Here is a 21,425-nt window from a genome sequence, read left to right on the forward strand (position 1 = left end):
TGAGACCAATGAGAAACGGTAATCGAGTGTGACGTCAGAGGCGCGGTCTGCAAACGCTTTCCATATCGATTGCTAATTAAACCTGACATCCACCTCAATAAACAATATCAGAGCTGTCACAACAAGACAGGAGGGCTTTGATAAGAACTACATCACAACTACACGGGGGACCACAGAGAGAAAGACTGATCAGATTGAAGCCCAGTAAAAAGGCGAAAGAGACGCGGTAAATTGCTCGCACATCGAACATTACCCATAGGCAACCCGTTTTCGGGAAACTGAAGAATTTTAAATATTTATTCTATTTGGCTAATGTTTGCTTCACCATTTCAACATATATCGAGTTATAAATCGTCTATCTCAAATGTACTCAATGACTTGTATGATCCCATACTGTCAATTATAATTCGTGAATACAGCCAATTCGCAGGCTATAACTGTATGTTGATGAAAGGGGGCGATCGACTCCTCAGCCTGACGTCGATAGGCTGATTGAACAGAGGCTGATATTAAGTTATTAATTAGCCTACATCACACACTAATTAATCTTCTGCTAATAAGTGGAACGATATATGCTACCAAGAACTGTGGACCCCTATTCCCCAGCCATTTTAATTAATGTAACTTAATTTACAAATGTGAGAATGTGTCCCATGCAAGTTTACCAAGTTAAGCTACTTTTTTGTATACGTTTTTGTAGTTGTTATTATAACTATTAAGTAGGCAAATGTTGAATTTATTTTATAGCCAAAGGCCGGGAAGGTAATGCATGTATTTAAACCTTTAACAAAATAGGTATGACAAAATAACTTTATAGATATAAATTGGTTGGTTATTTGTTTTGAAGTTTAAGATATCAGATAAAAAGTGAGGGTATTTCTGATTTTGTGAAAGATTAAGAAAACCAGTAATTTTACAAACCATTCATTTTCCTTATATGAGGCTATTTGTCCGGAAGTCCCGTCACTCGCTTATGCAAATAAATGTGTTTGTGAATAAAGCGAATCAGTCCTGTCTAAGTAAGCCTATCGTTCAGTCTCTCTGCTCATTAGGCTACAGAGAATTAATTCGACTTTATTTATCCCGTGTCTGGTGCTGTCATAATGTTAATCTGAGTTGAGATTGTGCTCCCCACTCACTCCCTGACCCTTGGAACCCGGATACCCGTGTTGTAATAACCCGAATCTCTCAACAGAAGCCGTGATAATTGTTACCTTATTAGCATGCAAATTGTTTAATTAATATTATTATGAGGAAGTACATAATCCGTTCGTCACTTGACCTCAAGCCCAAATAGTAACCCCTCTGAATTTCAATGTGAGGCTAGATTTTAATGAATCCTTAGAAATGTCTCAGGATCTGGCCTTTTTTATCCTTCTCCACTACAAAGCTGTGGTTAGAGTTGTCTCAGATGCCTTTCTCTTTGTATTTTAACTTAGTTTATCATGTTGTACAGAATTTTATGAATAATTCCAACCATTCATTTCTTTTTTGAACATCTAAAATTCTATAATTGCTTCTTGTCAATTCCGGGCGCCCCATCCAGGCGCACCGGCTCAGTGAAAAGCAGCCCTTGACACGCAGTCCCGGGAGACATTGCATTTAAATCCGTTTTTCTACAACCGGGTGACATTGTCAGATCCTAGCTTTAATTAACCCGATAATAAGACGAACAAGGCGTGCATTCGGTGCCGCTATAGGGTTGTCTTGTTTCTTTTTCATTTGAATTCAAGAGTTTCATCAACAATTTGTTTGGCCTTGGTCGATAGGTCAAAATGTTTTCGGAAAAGAATAATGAAAAAAAGTGTCACAGTGTTCGCACACTAAACTGCATTTGAGTGCAGATTGTAGTTGTTATGGGTAAGTAGGCAAAACTTTAATTCACGTGATTTTAGTCTAAGCGCCCTTACCATCTGATCTAAATCAATTGTGACACGTGGGGGGAGGGGGGGGGGTTGACCTGCAAGTCATCCTTGACCTGGAGGTCAACCATTGGGATGATTAGGCCTATCTGTTATTTAAGATTATTGAAAAATACTGGCACCAATACACACATCACGCATTTAAGACCTCCAACCATAATTGCTGGAAGCCTTCAAGTAGATAGATGAGAAAGCAAATAGGCCTATTTAGCCCACACACTATTCCACAGGCTACTTCTTCTGTCACATCATCTTCAGTCTTGTGATAATGTCACATCACCGTCATAGTCTCCTCATTCTTTCACAATATTGTACATGTCACATCACCTTCACAATCCCCTCATTCCATCTCGTGAGTATTGAACCAGATGACATCAAATTACTCCTTATAGGTCACTGTTGGATATGTGAAGTATGAAGCACAGCCAGTGAACACACACTTGGCACTAAATCTGGTGCTTATTAAACGTGTCTGTGTGTCTGTGTCTGTCTGTCTCGGGTTACGTCATGTGAGCTCTCCATGATAAGGGTTATAACTCTGTCATAACAATTTGACAGGACATGTTTCCACAACAGATCTAACACTCTGAGACAATCCATTATAGACTGTTTTCTTTTGAGCCTATAGCCAATGGTCTGTTAATGACAGAACTATAACCTAGCCCATTATGACACATGGGGTCAAGTGTAGTGTATCCTCCCCTGCACACAGATACACAAATGCACATACACACACACTCTCTCTCTCTGCCTCTCTCTCTGTCCCTCTAGAACCCATATCCCAATAGCACTACACTATCTATTTGCTGTATAATTGTGGTACACGCAAACATTATTGTGTTCACGGATTTTACCTTATCTTCCACTGTCGTTTGTTTTCCATGTTCATTAATGTGTTCATTCATGACTTGATAACTGCAGGTGACAGTGGGAAATTACATGACAGTCGTGTTCAGGAAGTTACCAGCACCTCAAGATATAAAATCAGTCCTTCAACTCCAAACTTTTACTCTGACAGAACACAAGCATGCGCGGGCAAGTAGACATCGCCGACCCCATTAAGAGCAGGTGTTGAAACACACCAAACAAACACACCAATCAAACCACCCATCCAACACTGATGCCTACTTTACCAACATTACACAAAATAAAATTCATTTTTAATTAGGCTATAGCAAATTAATAGGCAGCAGTTGAGGAGTTTAATTACTCAATTAACTTCATGCACGTTAATTTTTAACTATCTAAATTAAGTTGCACATTATTCGATTTGATGATAATTATAGAATTAAATCTAAATTAATTGTTGGTGGATGATTTGATACGATGAACTAGATGCAATTCCAATTAAACTGCAGAAAGCATTGGTTGCCATTTTAAGCCACCAAATCCTTTGATTCGATTTTAAGCAAGAAACCCTGCTTCTAAATTTTCTCTGATCCTGAAAATTCTCTCTCCCTCTTAATCCCCACAATTAAAAGTTTCCTCCATCTAATTATCTGTAATTGTGCTGCTGTCAAAGTAGAATGGAGAAGTGAAAGCGATTGATTTGGACTTTTAATTCATTTCATTTCTGATAAAAGAGAAAGTAATTCCCTTCAAATTACCTCATTCAATCCTGACACCCTAATGCCCTTCAAAATCTTTTTACTCACCGCATTTATATATTAAAATGAATCTAAAATGAGTACTGCCACCTAATAATAATAACCAAACTTCCATTAGAATAATAATTTCATTTCAATTAAAACTGACTTATCACCTTTGCTAAAACGTGCTTAATATGCCGAAAATTATCAATGCTTGAAGGAGCCCAAACTGGGGAGTCTAATTGTAATCAGCAAATCAGAGGTGCTTGTCGCTCCCGTGCCTTCGCAGAGAGGCAGTTCGGAAATAGAACTAATTTACTCAACTCCCCCGGGAAATCCGCTCAACAGATTAACATTTTCAAAATATAGTAATGATATAATTTGAGAAATGGTGACGCCAATTTGTGAGAAGCCTTTGTGCAGAATAATTTGCATTTTTTTTCACCGCCTGCATTTTCCCTGTTAATTACAGCTCCGCAGATGAAGGGTGTGCAGTTTGACTCATTGCTTATTATTCAACTTCAATCTAGTAATTTAACACTACAGGGAAAAAATGTCTCTAAATCTTCAGCTAACCCCATTTAAGAAAGTGCCTCAGATGTAAGGACATTTAAATAGGTACGTATACAGCATGCAGGAAACATGTATTTATGTGTGCGTGTGTGTGCATGTGCGTGCGTGTGTCTGTATGTATGTATGTTTGTTTGTATGTACGGACATGCAATGTGGGTTGAGGTTGGTGTGGGGGTGGGGGGTGGTAGTGGGGGGGGTAGTAGTTAGTTTTACTTTAGGCCTAATTAGAATTATTTATTGCTTTACTCGATAGTATCAAACATCGAGCTATATTAAATCACTCGTGCAGACTTGTGCCTATCTACAGGGTCAAGTTAAATGACCCATCCTTATTGAAGGTGAGGGAGGGTCCCAGGAAGATCTCAATTTCCTACTCTTTGCTTCCTCGTCTTCTTTTCAAAACAATTGGATGAGAAAGAAAGCAGTCCCTCCCCTCTAACCTCTTCCAATGGCTTTTGAGAAGGAGACCAAGAGAAAAAGCATGACGAGAACGCAATAGAGAACTTCCCATGGGCTAGTAGGGGAAAGTGAAACCTCCGTAAACGTTGGTGGACAAAAGCATGCATGTTTTATAGCAGAGGAATGACATCATTAGATATTGATATTTGTATATTTGAACGTGCGACCGCCGGGAGGCTGCTGATAGGCAGCACTGAAACGGTTAATAGGCTATATCTTTGATAAAAGAGACGGCTGGATATTAATCCCCTGCTCCGTAACTCAAATTGTGTGGATCGGGAGGGAGGGAGGGAGAGGGAAAGTGAGAGAGCGTTAACTATTCCGCACCCGGGCCATCTGCTGTTGTAGAAAATTCTAAACCCAGGAGATCTACTTATATCCACATCGTAAACGACAAAAGATGTTTTAATTATGAGAAATCAGGTTAAGTTAGCGCTAATTTACAAGCTTCCTGCTTAATGAACTGTGTGTGCTCTTCTCACATTAAATACATTCGATATCTCTCAGTTACTAGGTTATGAAAATAGCATGACATTAAATCCAGATTTTAAATCATATTTACTATTAAAATATATATATTGTCTGGCAGCAAGACTGATTAAATTGTTAGTAGGCGATCGTTTCGATTTTAGGTTCAGGCATGCAGTTATCTAAATGAAAGTGATGCCTTGCAGTTACTGTGAATGAAAGACCAATTGAAGCAAGAGGCAAACGTGCATGACCACAATTGCATTAATTTTCGTTGGACAATTTCAGTACCTATTTATGTTCTCATATTGCAGTTCTCCATCAATGCCAAGGAAATGCAATGTTACCTTTAATGTTTTCAGACATACAGTATGTAGCCTACTTTCGTGGATCGATGGAAAGACTTGAAAGGTTGGAGAGGGATACCCAGGACCCCCACAGCATCTGCACCTGCTCTTCAAACTGCCGTTGGCCTACAGAATGACTCCCAGAATAATCCATTAAACGCCCAACAAGTGGCGCCGACTCGTGGCTATTCTGATTCCAAAGAAAAAGACATTGCTACTTTTGTCCTTTTCAAAGTGACTAATAAGTGACAAACGGGGACTTTTCAATGTATCTCTTTCATTTGTTGCATAGGCCTACTATAACTGCAGGTCTGAAGTTAATTACTAAGTATATTAATAATCAATTAAACTCTGATTTAAAATATATTGTGACTTTGTTTTACTATTGTCTTACTGAAATAAAGCCGTCGTTAGTGCATAAGCCCATCCTTCATTTCACTAACAGTCTCTCCATTGAATTGTGTTAGGCCTGCTCTATGCTCCACTGACCCTGTCGTTGCGTTAACTCCCCACTCTTCTCCATCTGTTCATCTTCGTCTCCTTTTCAGCTGTGTGTTTTACCTCATTGTCATTCACATTCTCTTTTATTGACACCTCTTTTCCGTGTACACTCCGTTCGCCTTTGCAGGCCGCAAGCAGCTTTCTCATCTGGCCCATTAACTCATTGAGAAATGAAGTCTGGTTAAACAAAAGATTGAAATCTGATGCCTCGTCCCGTTGCGCCTCCCTTCCCATGGCCAGCCTCTTGGGCAGGGATCTATTCTTTAAAATATCAATTAACACCCAATTAAATTTGTTTATAATCCCAACATTGTTAAACTTCCCATATGTATACCATAATGCATTATATAAGTTAATAGTAAAGTGAAATGGCAACGCTCTGGATCTAAACGTATATTTTACGTATTTAGAGTAGCTTTTTAATTACTAGTTGAAAAACAAGTTAAAGAACGTCCTGCATACTTGAGAAGCTATATAACGTACTAACAGAATTACCCAATCGTTATCAATATTGAGTGGTCGTTCTGACAATGACTGCGTATTGTATTTTTTTGTTACAGAAAATAAGAGCCCTCAGATGTGGAGAGCAAATAGTTCTCTCTATGCATAAACATACGTATTTAAATTAAATAAAGTATTAAATGATAGGCTAACTAACCAAGAATAATACTATCTAATAAGTAAAAAAAAACTATATTTCGTGTTTCTTCCAATTGGCAGTGATGCCAATTATAAACCACCTAGGCATGTATTTAGCATCTAGATGGTAAAGCGTTTTCATAGCTAGAATTAATAAAGCAACTAAATTAAGTTATTCAAAATGCACGACTACCATAATTAAGTAAAAATGGCATTGTGTCCCTCAAAATACATGTGTTCTTCGAGTTGTTAAAAGGTCAATTATATTTCAGTTGTATTCCATCACACTGAAACTTTTCAGAAGAGGATATCATACACAGCAGACTTGCAAGTATTGGATTTAAAATTAACAGAATTTAGGTTTGGATCATTCATCTGATAGAGAAGATATTTTACAAAAATGTAATTATGACACTAATAAAAAAGAAACTGGAGTATGAAATTCATGAACTGCAAAGGCCTACAGTAGAGCGTTTTATTTAATGTTATGGATTCAACATAAACCTTTTTACTTTTTTTTGCAGACAGCCAAGCCCCAGATATATTTATTATACATTGACAACAGAAGTACAACTGTCTCCTAAGACTTGTGAGATTGTCCCAAAGTATGACAAATGTGACTAGCACTATGAGGACATACTGGCCAGAAGCTATGTCAGATTTGTAAGCCAAAATGTTTGCTTTAGCAATAAAATTAGTATTGGGGGGTATTAAATTATTACAATCATATTCTTATACAAGCAGGTATAGTGTGAGCAAAATAAAAGGAATCCCAAGGATGAACCAGGTGTTCACAGAGCGATACCATCTGGCAGCCAAATTAACAGCTTATGAGCCAGGTGCTACAGTACATGGGAAGAATCTAGATGAGTGCTTCTGTGATCTCTTCTACGGAATGACGCTGCACTGTTGCATAATGAGAATAGTTCCAGTTTATGCTTTCACCCTTTTAAAGTTCTACTTCCAGCTAGACTTCTTGGTGATGTGTTCTGCCTTACGGCAAGTGCATATTTTGATGGATTCCAGGGTCTCTTCAACACAGAGTTGTCTCAAGCTGGTGTTTTTGGATAAATAATTGTTCACAATCTGACAGAGCAATGTTCATGCGTTATTTGTTGTGTGTACTGTCAAAATTGTAACAAAGGCTACTACTTGAAATAGTACAAATCTGAAACAGGTACAGGCCCATCCTGTCTACCTGCCACCACACTGTACATATGTATCTATAATGTAACTTTACTTTTGCACTGACAGTTTTCCTGACTGACTTTTCCATATTGACTTTTCTTTAATGCATGATGAGACATTATAGAGTAATAATGACATTACCACAATATTCAGTGTGGACTTCAGTTGTAAGCTATCAGTTGTTGTTTATTGTTTAGATGTCTGAAAGAGCTCTGCTGCCCTCATCTGGAAATGATATGCCATTACACTGCCTGCATGCTCCCGTGTACAATATCATAGGGAGTTTTACATATCTGTTTAGCCTTAGATTCTTACAAATGGGGAGATACATTTTTTTGGTCAATGATAAAATAATATATCAATAATCACCTTTCTTTTCCAGATCCAAAATAAGGTTTAAAAAGCTGGTGGAAGCATACCCAAGAAGACTCAAAGATTTGGGTTAAGTGGCTGAACCACTCCTACCACCTATGCCATGAGACCCAATAATTTCAAAGTGACCTGACTTCTCTTCCCCACATCTAACCAATGCCTTTTCATATGCATTCTGCAGGTCTATGTCTATAAAGAAGAGAACTGTTGATATTGGTCTGGCTTTCTCACTCACTGCTTTACTTTGTAATGCTGCAAAGTAATCAATCTATCAGTCTAAGGGGTTGTACATTTTGAATTCTCAACCGTTCATTGTGGAAGAGGGTTGGACCCTTTTGCAAGTGATAATTCAAAGTGGCTGTCTGATCCGTTATTTAACTCTGTGCCTAGTTTGTGCTGTCTAGTTGAAAATAAGCAGCAAGGTGGTTACATTTTTTAATTGATGTATTAGCAAGCAAGCAAGTTTATTTATATAGTACAATTCATACATAGAAGCAATTCAATGTGCTTTACAAAGAAAAAGTAAAAATATAACAATACAATTGCATAAAAACAAATTCTCAAATGAAAACATCAAAACAACATCATAACAATAAATCCCAGAATAAGAAAATAGAAGTAGAATAAGAACGAGATAAAAACATAGGAAGCTATAAAAGCTGTAAGACAAAACAGTGTGGTTAAGTTTAAATACTCAGTCTTAGGCACGTGAAAATAGAAGTATTTTTAACCTGGACTTAAAAATGGATACGTTTGGGGCACATCTAAGATCAACCGGTAGTTTATTCCAGTTGTGTGCAGCATAACTGCTAAACGCAGCTTCTCCATGTTTGGTTTGGACTCTGGGCTCTACTAGCTGACCTGTGTTCATTGATCTAAGAGCCCTGCTCGCTTTATCTAATCTCTGTTTATCTTTGTTTAATTGTAGACAATTTTGGTTCATCCAGGTGTTTATGTGCTCTACACAGTGACACAGTGAGTCTATTGAGCTGTTGTCATATGGTTCGAGAGCATATATATTTGAGAATCGTCGGCATAGCTGTGGTGGTTAATGTTGTTGTTTTGTAGAATTTGGCCTAGAGGTAGCATATAGAGATTGAACAGAAGCGGTCCAAAAACTGATCCCTGGGGAACTCTGCATGTCATAGCCACCCTATCAGATTCATGATTACCAATAGTGACAAAGTAACTCTGGCCATCTAGATAAGATCTGAACCAATTAAGGACTGTCCCGGAGAGTCCTACCCAATTTTCCAGCCTTTGTATAAGTGTTCTATGATCTACAGTGTCAAATGCTGCACTGAGATCTTTGAACTTTGTCTAAGAGACCACTTGAGTTAAAAAAATTGCTGAGTCGATTGAAGACAACCTTCTCAATGATCTTGGCTATAAAAGGGAGATTTGATACAGGTCTATAGTTGTTCAATTTAGATGCATCCATGGTTCTCTTTTTTAATTGGGCCTTACTGGCAGCTGTTTTTAGAGACGTTGGGAAAATGCCTGATGGCAGTGGGCTATTAACTACTTGCTGTAGGTCCATTGTTATTGAGAAGAATTGTTTAAAAAAAGTCTGATGGCCATGTGTTGAGACAACATGTAGAAGCTATAAAATGTTGAACTGTTTCTTCTAGGGATTTTTGGTCACTTTTATTAAATTGTGACATAATAACCAACTTATGTCTTGGTGGTCTTGGTGATGGTACAGTGTCATTATTAGACAGTGTAGTTCTGATTGTCCGTCTAATACTTTACACTCACCTAAAGGATTATTAGGAACACCTGTTCAATTTCTCATTAATGCAATTATCTAATCAACCAATCACATGGCAGTTGCTTTAATGCATTTAGGGGTGTGGTCCTGGTCAAGACAATCTCCTGAACTCCAAACTGAATGTCAGAATGGGAAAGAAAGGTGATTTAAACAATTTTGAGCGAGGCATTGTTGTTGGTGCCAGACGGGCCGGTTTGAGTATTTCACAATCTGCTCAGTTACTGGGATTTTCACGCACAACCATTTCTAGTGTTTACAAAGAATTTTGTGAAAAGAGAAAAACATCCAGTATGCGGCAGTCCTGTGGGCAAAAATGCCTTGTTGATGCTAGAGGTCAGAGGAGAATGGGCCGACTCATTCAAGCTGATAGAAGAGCAACTTTGACTGAAATAACCACTCGTTACAACCGAGGTATGCAGCAAAGCATTTGTGAAGCCACAACACGCACAACCTTGAGGCGGATGGGCTACAACAGCAGAAGAACCCACCGGGTACCACTCATCACCACTACAAATAGGAAAAAGAGGCTACAATTTGCATGAGCTCACCAAAATTGGACAGTTGAAGACTGGAAGAATGTTGCCTGGTCTGATGAGTCTCGATTTCTGTTGAGACATTCAGATGGTAGAGTCAGAATTTGGCGTAAACAGAATGAGAACATGGATCCATCATGCCTTGTTATCACTGTGCAGGCTGGTGGTGGTGGTGTAATGGTGTGGGGGATGTTTTCTTGGCACACTTTAGGCCCCTTATTGCCAATTGGGCATCGTTTAAATGCCCCGGCCTACCTGAGCATTGTTTCTGACCATGTCCATCCCCTTATGACCACCATGTACCCATCCTCTGATGGCTACTTCCAGCAGGATAATGCACCATGTCACAAAGCTCGAATAATTTCAAATTGGTTTCTTGAACATGACAATGAGTTCACTGTACTGAAATGGCCCCCACAGTCACCAGATCTCAACCCAATAGAGCATCTTTGGGATGTGGTGGAACGGGAGCTTTGTGCCCCCCCTGGATGTGCATCCCACTAATCTCCATCAACTGCAAGATGCTATCCTATCAATATGGGCCAACATTTCTAAAGAATACTTTCAACACCTTGTTGAATCAATGCCCCGTAGAATTAAGGCAGTTCTGAAGGCGAAAGAGGGTCAAACGCAGTATTAGTATGGTGTTCCTAATAATCCTTTAGGTGAGTGTATATATATAGAGCTCCAGAAAACATTAAGTGACCATGATCAGTTTCTCTGTTTTTACTATTCATATGTATGTGTTTGAGTAAAATGAACAGTTCTGTTTTATTCCATAAACTACTGACAACATTACTCCCAAATTCTAAAAAAAATAATAAATTGTCATTTAGAGTATTTATTTGTAGAAAATAACAACTGGCCAAAATAACCAAAAAGAAGATGCATTGTTTTCAGACCTCAAATAATGCAAAGAAAACCAATTCATATTCATTTTTCCAACAACAAAATACTAATGTTTTAACTCAGAAATCAATATTTTGTGGAATAACCCAGGTTTTTTATCACAGTTTTCACGCGTCTTGGCATGCTCTCCATCAGTCTGTCACATTGCTGTTGAGTGACTTTATGCCATTAATGGCACAAAAATACAAGTAGCTCGGCTTTGTTTGATGGCTTGTGACCATCTATCTTCCTCTTGATCAAAGTCCAGAGGTTTTCAATAGGGTTCAGGGCTGGAGATTGGGCTGGCCATGACAGGGTCTTGATATGGTGGTCCTGCATCCACACCTTGATTGACCTGGCTGTGTGGTATGCATCATTGTCCTGTTGGAAAAAAAAAATTCTCAGAGTTGGGGAACATAGTCAGAGCAGAATGAAGCAGGTTCCAGGATAACCTTGTACTTGGCTTGATTCATGTGTCCTTCACAAAGACAAATCTGCCCAATTGTAGCCTTGCTGAAGCATCCCAAGATCATCACCGATCCTCCTCACAGTGGTTGGGAGACATTGTGGCTTGTAGACCTCTCCAGGTCTCCATCTAACCATCAGATGACCAGATGTTGGGCAAAACTGAAAATTTGACTCACCAGAGAAGATGACCTCACTCCATTCCTCTATGGCTCAATCCTTATGGTCTTTTGCAAACTTTAGCCTGGCTCTTCTTTGCTTCTCATTGATGAAGGGCTTTTTTCTAGCTTTGCACAACTTCACCCCTGTCCCTAGGAGCCTGTTTCGAACTGTCCTCGCCGTGCACCCCAGCTGCTGTTTGACATTCTTTTTGTAGGTCACTTGATGTCATCCTTCAGTGACATTCGAATGAGTTGACGGTCATCTCGGGCAGTGGACAGTCGTTTTCACCCTCTGCTAGTCTGTAGCTTTGTTGTCCCCAATGTCTGTTGCTTGACCTTGTTCTTATGAACCGCCATCTTTGAAAATGTCAGGATAGAAGCAACCTGATGCTCACTTAATCCCTCCGCTAGTAAAGACAGAATTAAACCCTTCTTTTCCTCACTCAAAGCTTTTCTTTTCAACTCTTTTGTCATGCTGAATTATTTTTTTTAAATTCAAATTACCTTTGAGGTACTACTTGCACTGTTTTTGACATCCAGCTGGTCCTACTGCAAGAGGATAGTGATGACCACAGCAGTGGTTTTTATACTTTTCCTTGTTAAACTAGATTTGGTTCAGGTAATCACCTAATCAGTACCTCATTAAGTAAAATGAGGTGTGCCTGTGTTGGAATTTAACAGACACTGAAATGGAATGGCTGCCATACATGTAGAGATGCTGATTTAAGAAAAAATAGGAGTTAGAAAGGTAGGTTTTGCATGAGGAACAGAAGGGTTAAAATTAAGAGACCACTGCAAATTGAATGTTTCTGTTCCTCACTCAAAACTTTCCTTTACAATTTTTTGGAAAGGAAAGAAAAAGGTGCAGTGGTCTATACATTTTTTCCAGACCTGTATATATGCACGTGCGTTGCTTACCTGGAGAACACATGTCACCAGGATGCACAGTGTGAGGAAGGCAAGCTGCCAGAGTGTGATGCCCAAAGCAGTGAAATGCTTTGGGAAATGTTCTGCTGGGAAACCTTGGGTCCTGCCATTCATGTGGATGTTACTTTGGCACGTACCACCTACCTGAGCATTGTTACAGACCATGTGCACCCTTTCATGGCAACAGTATTCCCAGATGGCATTGGCCTCTTTCAGCAGGATAACGCACCCTGCTACAAAGCAAAAATTGTTCAGGAATGGTTTGAGGAACAAAACAAGTTCAAGGTGTTGACTTGGCCTCCAAATTCCCCAGATCTCAATCCAATCAAGCATCTGAGGGATGTGCCGGACAAACAGGTCCAATCCATTGAGGCCCCACGTCGCAACTTGCAGGACTTAAAGGATCTGCTGCTAAAGTCTTTCTGCCAGATACTACAGCACACCTTCAGATGGTGTATACACACATGTATATTTAAGTATCCTACTATGGCGAGAGGGACATGTCAGTGACAAGGCATCGTTAAAAATCCTGTGTCATGGTGCAGGTCCTTCGAGACATTAATGAGGCGTTTCGTAAAACCAGAACCATGGACAGTCCTCAAACATGCTGTGTCACTATTACTCATCAAAACCAAGGTAACCGTGAGGTAAACAACGCGTCACTGACTCGTGTGGTGCATTCTGGAACTCTCTGCCAACCAAGCTAATTCAACGTAAGGAGGGCGTAAACAACTGTGACACGGGATATAGGTAGCTGTCAAATAAGCTTGCTAGCCAGTTGGTTTCTTGAAGTTGAACCATAAGGAAGGGCTATCCGGTTTAACAAAGTCTCTTGGTAAGTGAATATAATCGTCTAACGTTACGTTTGCATTAATTTTACCGTGCTAAATTATCTGCTTTAGTTAGCCGACGAAGCGTTGTCTCCCTATTCGCTAAACGTTAGCTAGCATGCTAATTTAGCTATCCAGCTAGCTAACATTCTTCATGGTAAATATTCTTCCTACCACGAGTCAGTATTTCAACATTATTTTCGAATGTGCTGTACCTACATGTATTATAAGTATAACAATCGACTGGGTAGTTATCCTATTCGGCGCTATCGTTACAGTACTGTGTAGTAGCTTGTAAATCACTATTATTCGTTAGCTAGCTAGCTAATTTTGTTGTAGCTAGTTTAGCTACTACATTTTGCTAATCATCTAGCAACCTAGGTTTAGTGTTTTAGTTCAGGTTGTCTATAGCTAACCCATTAATTACGTTGTATTGTGTACGTACATATGCTAGTAGTGTAAGTAAGTCACTTAACGGTGGTTACTGTGTTATACAAACTGCAATGTTAACAATTGGCTTCAACTCAGGTTCGGGCAAATAATACAGTTAAGGCCGAGGAAAGGGAGTAATTTAGCTCGCTAAATAATTGTCTAGCTATCTTAGGAACTGCTAACGGCAGTGGTGATTGCGTGATTCAGCATTCACTGTACAAACCGTAGCCTATAGATGGAATAATTTGGTCGTAATTAAGAATTTCCAACACGTTGTCAACAGTGAACCATAGCTGGTGTAATGTCGAGTTCAGGTTATATCAAAAAGTTGTAAAATGCTCATGAACTCCCCTGCTGGACGACATTTATTAATTATTTCTGGTAGATTCCACAATTCTCTCGTCTTTTCACTTGATGAAAAAGTTAGTTATCCTCGACATTATTGATAGTTATTGTATAAATGTCATTCACGAATGAAAGTATGTTGTTTTGCCATGAAAGGATTTTTTTTTTCTTATGCCATGAAATGAAATAGCTTTTGTAGGCTCGCTAGCAATTGCTCAATTCCTATGACTATTCCAGTACGTTAGTTGATACTGGTAAATCTTATTACTGGCTAATACGCTGTTAAAACGGCCAGTGGCCAAGATTGTGTAGGTTACTTTTTAAATGTAATCTGTTACAAGTTACGTAACGTAATATGTTTACTTTTATTTACTTTTAGATTACTTTCATATTAAGAGGCATTGGAAAACAAATAGGAATAGCCTATAACCAACTGAACACCTTTTATTGGATCAATCAATGTTAGTTTACATAGCCGGCCAAAAATGGAATTCACATTGTACCTTATGGGTTGTGTAGGCTACAGTGCCTTTGGAAATTGGTTTCTAAACCATTGCTTTTTACTTCAATATGATTGGGCTACATCTCTACATTACTGCTAAAGGTCTGTCAGATATTCTGTCATTCCAATTAATCCAATAAATCTTGATCTTCCTGAATCTGACGGGGGGGGGGCTTCTAAATCCTGAATGTATTGTGAATAACATTTTATACCAATAAATGATAAACTCAAACATACGTGTCATAATTATTTTGCACCCCTATTCTTTTTCAACTGAAGTAATCCGAAAGTAATCATTGTTTTCCAAAAGTATCCGTAATCCGATTACAATGTTTTAGTTGGTAACGTAACCGATTAGTTACTGTTTTTTTGTAATCTGTTACTCCCCAACTCTGCCAGTGGCAATCGCCATATAGACACTATTTGTGGTGGAGGTAAACTTAGTACCAAACGTTAGTTGGTTTAACTGTATCAATGTCATTCATAAATGGCCAATTAACTATTAAAACGGTCAGTGGCAAAAGATAATTTGTTCAGGATGGAGACAAGAGACTGTCAGAGACTGACACCTGGGAAAATGTACTGCTTGGTGGTGTAGTGGTGCACAGCCTTTCATGTGGGCGACCTGGCTACGAATCTCGCGATGGCGACACTTTCTATTGCGGGCCAGATTAACTAGTCTTGCCTGGTTTCTTGTTATTACTGATGTTACCCTACTGGAATAATGTATGTGGTTCAAAAAGAAAACTATCATTGATTCTGCAGTGTGGATATACAATCTTTAGTGAATATGGTTTAAACTTATCTGCAAATATTTGTTGTTTGAACATAAAATTTAAGGTAATTACAGAGCCAAAAAGTATCAATTTACCAACGTTACTCGGTTCCTAATGTTCACCAAAGAGAATTTTTTGAATTAATGGCATGTCACTAGGAATGGCCAACATTGTGCTAAGTCTCATTTACCACATGATCCTTGTATTTAGAGTTTTACTTAATACAGAACCCCTTCCATGAGATGACAATGGTGTACCATAGGTGATGCCTTTCCATGATATTTTTTAATGGCAGAGTGAAACTGTAGCTAGATTTACCATCAAAAGACTGGAATATATCACTTATAATAAATAATCAAAATAAAGACCAAAATATGTCTTTAGTAATAATCTCTCTTATTTGAAGGGTTTTATCACCATAGTGCCATGGAGTTTCCAGATCTTGGAGATCATTGCTCTGAAAACTCATGCAAGAGGCTAGGTGAGTGGTGGCTAATATAATGCTGTCTGCATTTAGTACCTCATGTCTGCCGTTTGTGTTCTCATCCTGTCCTTTCTATTATGGCTTTCAAATCTGTCAGTAGTTGTTGTTTATCTTCCTCCTCAACCAATTTTAATTGGTTTGAAGAAGTAGAATTTATCGTTGCAATAGAATATCTCTGTCCTTGCCTTGACATTAACACTGCAACATGTTCCTTACATCTGACAGATTTCCTACCAATGAGATGTGACGCCTGTCAAGATATCTTTTGTAAAGACCACATAACCTATGCAAATCACAAATGCATGTCATCTTACAAAAAGGTATATGAAAAAAATTATGTCTAAATTAAACTTCATGTAGTGCAGTTGGTATCTAAAAATAATAGAACCTTTTACAACCTCCGTCAGGGCTGCTGCATGTTTTGTCTGTTGATTCAGACAGAGCTTTAATAAGGCTCATCACTCTGCTCCCAGGATATACAGGTTCCTGTGTGTCCTCTGTGCAACACCCCAATTCCCATCAAAAGAGGGGAAATGCCAGACATCAAGGTTGGGGAGCACATCGACCGAGATTGCCAATCAGACCCTGCTCAGAAAAAGAGAAAGGTGTGGTCGATATTGATGGGCTCTTCTACAGGACCATTTACAGAATCTACTTAAAGGTTTAAGTTAATGATCTATGGTAAACGTTTGTATCTTTTATTTTGTAGATATTTACAAACAAATGCTCGAAAGGAGGCTGCAAGCAGAAGGAAATGATCCGAGTAACGTGTGACCAGTGCCACATGAACTACTGTCTTAAACACAGACATCCACTTGACCATGACTGTAAACCAGAAGCCAAAACCGTTTCCAAATCTGGGTAAACATTCCTCTACCACTGTCCTACTTCAGATAATGCAATTTCTGCTTTGGAGCTTTTGTGGTGTAATGATGAGATCTTATTTCAGATTTGCTGCTTTAATGCGGTCACAAGGAGCATCCTCTAGCAGTGCCTCCTCTTCAGGCAGTAGAGGAAGTTCTCGGGCTGTTTCAAATGGGAATGTTAGAACCCAGAGTAGCGGGTGAGGATTCTCTTCAATTGATTGTTTTCCCAAAAAAAACACTGTAGAATTTCAGTTTAAACAAAGAAAGTTTTAAATAAACAGTGATATTGACAAGCAGTGTACAGGATCCTCTTTTTCCCTAATTTCTTAATTTAAACACATTAAGTGAGTGAATACATTTTTGTCACAGTATGGGTATTTACTGCTGAACTTGATGTGTGGTGAACCTATAATAATTATTTATTGGCATTGAAATGTACTACACATTGAATGGATGTCAAATTTGGTCTGTTACTGAATGGCGCTGTGCTTGTTGTAAACCTATGATATAATTATTCTGGACTCCCTCTGCTCAGTGCTCAAGCAGTTCATACTCCAGCTCCAGCTATGCGGCCCCCTTCAACACAGAATGTAATACCTGCTTCGGCATCATTTCAGGCTGGCCTGGTATGTATACCCATGTATAACACTATGAAAATTGTCTTTGTAGAATCCTTTGAATATACATAAGTCTGCTCTGGGGCTGTGAAGCTGTTCCTTAAGTTATATTTAGAATATTTCTCTATAAAGCCTAATTATTAAGAATAATTTCATATTTACACTTTACTTTGACATTTATTGAGTTGTGTCCTGTAGAGGGCAATGTTACACAACATTATGGAAAGTCTATGGTCCTTTTTAGATTCAAATTTGATAATTCAGTCACAAACCCATAATATACTTGAATGTTTTTGTAATGTACACTTCAATTGTTGTATTGGTTGTTGCTGCTGTATTGGACAAGTATTTAAAGGTTAAATAAATAAATCGAATAATTAGGCTATAGTTGTTTTGGAAGACAATACTTTTCACCATTAGTACACATTTATCAATTAAATTATCCATTTTAAATGACTGAATTTAGAGGAAGTAATAATACAAATTAAAACATGCAACATATGGCTTATTCAGAATACCCAAATGTAGGTGTTAAACAGTATTTCAATGCAAATAAATACACAATTTGCCAATCAACCATAAATTAACAGCTTAAAACAATTAAAACAACCATAATTGATTGGCAAACACTATCCTTAAGGGTAAAGGCCGCAACAGTGCACAGAAACCAGCATCGCAATCAGTTGAAACTTTCAATTTTTAAATATAAATTACTTTAAGGCTGATCTGTGGTCACTCTGCGATGGCACGTCCTAGCCAAATCACTGATCTAACTGCTTATAGATGAACAAAGAATTGTTGATATAATTGAAATATGTTATTGTGAGCCGTCTGACAACTAGCAAGCTTTTCACGCCACTAGAATGAATAAACAGTCCCTTCCTAGCCTGCTTGCTGTGGCTCAGCAGCACGTGACAAGTCTGCTGTAAAATTATTGTGTGTGAGATTCAGTTGTAACTTTTCTTACACCTACATTTGGATATTCTGTGTAGGGGCCCAAATGCAGTTTCCAAATATAATGTGAATATTTGACCAGTTGTGATTCAATAATGTAAGTTAATAAGCAAACAATAGTAACTACACGGTTAATTTGTTTATTAGGATTTGGAAGGAATATTTACAGTATTTACAGGTTAATGTATTTACTGTTCATATTGTCAGTATGTACTAACCTAATAGTTTTTTCCTCACACTAAAATGTGTGGATTATTTAGAATGCCTAAAATCTCTATCTTACATTTTGTAATTTTTTTTACCTCTCTCACTATTCTCCCTAATATGAATGATTCTGAAATTGACCGTGTGTGTACCAATTACTGCTTATGTCAAAGTAAATAGTTGAACTACATCTAGTGGTCCTGTGGATTTTTTTTATGTGGATCTGGACGAGGGGAATCTTTAGAGCGTCAAGCTAAGGCTTCATTCATTGAAAACATAAATTCTGTATAAGCCATATAGTTGTGCTGTTACAAATTGCGTTGTACTCCACTACATTTGGTTGTGCTGTACTTGTCCAATGACAAAGTTGAATCTAATCTAAAAATGCCATTGCCATTTAGAAATGGCATTTGTACCCGCACAACTATTTATCCCACTTGTAACATACACTGTACTTGCACATTTTTCTGCCCATTTAGTATTGCCATTTGTAATGCATTTGCCTTCATTTCACATCTATATGTTCCACTTGTAATATACATATGCTAAATATTTGTAAATTTTTGCCCTCTTCTATTTGCATTTCTGGTTAGATGCTAACTGCATTTCGTTGCGTTGTACTTTTTCAATGACAAAGTTGAATCTAAGCTAATCTTCAGACCACCAAAGTGACATCTTCCTTACACCAGACTCATTGGAACCGGAACTAGGTATCTACTGTACATTTAGCCTTTAACTTCTTAATGCTTTCAGTCCAGAAGATGTAGTTAATGCCGTAGGGAGAAAACGTTTTTTGATAGTATTGCACACCGGTTGAGTTCTGGGAGGAGGGTTTTGTGCACAGCAGTTGTAGTGAAGTGTGTCATGGGAGGGTGCCAAAATGTGTTGACAACCCAACTCATTGCACAGCCTGATAGAAATTAGTCATATACCGTAACTGACTTGGGGACCTTGTGTTTGACAGCTGTAGATGATTATCTGCCTGTTTTGGATTGCAGACTGAGGAGCAGGCCTTACAGAGGGCGCTGGAGATGTCTTTGGCTGAGTCCGCTCGCAGCAGCATCCAACAGCCAACACTCAGGTAACAAGCAATTCCCATTTAATGCTACAATCTCTTGTAAGAGAGAGGACTTATCTAGTTGAAAAGATGCTAAATCTTCCTTATTTGCTTATGATGGGGAAGCGCATTGATGTTTGACATTTTACAGTGTAGCCTGTATCTGTCTTGCCTGCGATTACTTCATATGTTAAAGACAGTTGTGCCCACAGATGTTTTCTTGGCTTGTGTTGTGTGTTGCTGTTTGGTGGACCTGTGATTATGTGGGTCTATTGGGAGTGTGCTGATTTTTGAGCCCATCCATCAAGTGCCTGTGTTTCGGTCTCAGTTCTCAGGAGCAGGAGGATCTGGCTCTGGCTCAGGCCCTCGCTGCCAGTGAAGAAGAATTCAGACGCCAGCAGCAGAGACAACAGGTATCCCGAAAACTTAGGCGTCAGTAGCATGCAAACAGGACCACACCTAGGTACATTGCCTCCGTGACGTTCCCTATTTTCTGTCGTCTTCACCAGGTGCATGCTAAGATCAGTTAAGGAGAAGGTCAATGACAAACTGAATTAAAGCACATTTTGTGTATCGGATCTATTGGATTTATTAACTTACTCTCTCTTTCCCTCTTGGTTTGAATGTTCACTCTTGGTGAGACTTGCCACTTATTATTTGTCTTGAATTGAATCAGTTACCTATACTGATGTTTGTGTTTCTGTTTTAGGAAAGGGAGTCCTCCAAACAGTCCTCCTGCAGCCTGTCATAAAGCCAGACCAATGTCTATGAACCCAAGCTGCTACCTCCGGTAGTCAACCAGCAGCTCTAGCTACGTCTCTGGCACTCGAACATCCAGCACACCTGAGTCTGGGACTTCCATAGAGATACTATTCAGTGTATCACCTCTTTCGCTCTACTCAGCACAATTATTTTAGACATATTGTCCTTCTTACCGATTTATTTCCTATGTACATATTTTCTATGTTGATCATGGACATTTAACCTCAGCATCAATATTTCATGAATAAATTATTTTAAAGATGCATTTGTTCCTGAACCACATTGTTTGTCCAGAGCAATTACTGAATAGGATAATCAAATAATTGCACACACAACAAGGTTGGATAATTGAACTACATTTAGATAAACTAGAATGAAATTAGGAAGATTACCTAATCCAATATTTTGTCTGCATCAGCATTACATTCTTAAACAAGGAAGCGCTTTGTAGAGTTTGTTGTATTGTGCTATTGACAGGCCTTTATGTCTTGAAAGAAAATGTAATGCATTCAGGGGAACAACATTAATGATAAATTAGAAGAGAATGGAGAAAAGAAAAAATCTATTATGTGGTTACTCAACACTTCCATCTGTACATTTGTGATACAGTTCCAGATTTGAATATTCTCAGTGAAGGCCTTTGGAGGCTGATGAATTGAAAGACTTTTCCAGGATGGAACAAATTAGTCCATGGGCCAGGAGAGATTATAATGCATGGTTCTGTTTTCTTTTAACAGCCATTACACACTTCAGTTAAGGTTATGGGAGCATGTAGCTTTTGAAAAGCTATTAA

The 21,425-nt window shown here is 38.5% G+C and overlaps 1 protein-coding gene across 4 annotated transcripts; it reads left to right on the plus strand.

The window, feature by feature from the left end:
* Nucleotides 1–13,505: 13,505 nt before the first annotated feature.
* zfand2a (zinc finger, AN1-type domain 2A) lies at nt 13,506–20,895 on the plus strand. 4 transcript variants are annotated; one of them, XM_010874603.4, is made up of 10 exons: nt 13,506–13,638; nt 16,095–16,169; nt 16,398–16,492; nt 16,646–16,777; nt 16,882–17,033; nt 17,122–17,235; nt 17,574–17,664; nt 19,812–19,894; nt 20,199–20,333; nt 20,580–20,895. In XM_010874603.4, exons 2-9 carry the CDS (start codon nt 16,115–16,117, stop codon nt 20,308–20,310), a joined length of 834 nt encoding a protein of 277 aa, XP_010872905.2. In that variant the 5' UTR covers nt 13,506–13,638; nt 16,095–16,114; the 3' UTR covers nt 20,311–20,333; nt 20,580–20,895. The 4 variants fall into 4 exon arrangements, with proteins under 4 accessions (XP_010872905.2, XP_010872904.2, XP_034151484.1 ...); XM_010874602.4 differs by having other exon boundaries at nt 20,199–20,283; XM_034295593.1 differs by lacking the exons at nt 19,812–19,894; nt 20,199–20,333; nt 20,580–20,895 and adding an exon at nt 19,451–19,805.
* Nucleotides 20,896–21,425: the final 530 nt, after the last annotated feature.

Source organism: Esox lucius, chromosome 11 (assembly GCF_011004845.1).
Source record: "Esox lucius isolate fEsoLuc1 chromosome 11, fEsoLuc1.pri, whole genome shotgun sequence".
Taxonomy (NCBI): domain Eukaryota; kingdom Metazoa; phylum Chordata; class Actinopteri; order Esociformes; family Esocidae; genus Esox; species Esox lucius.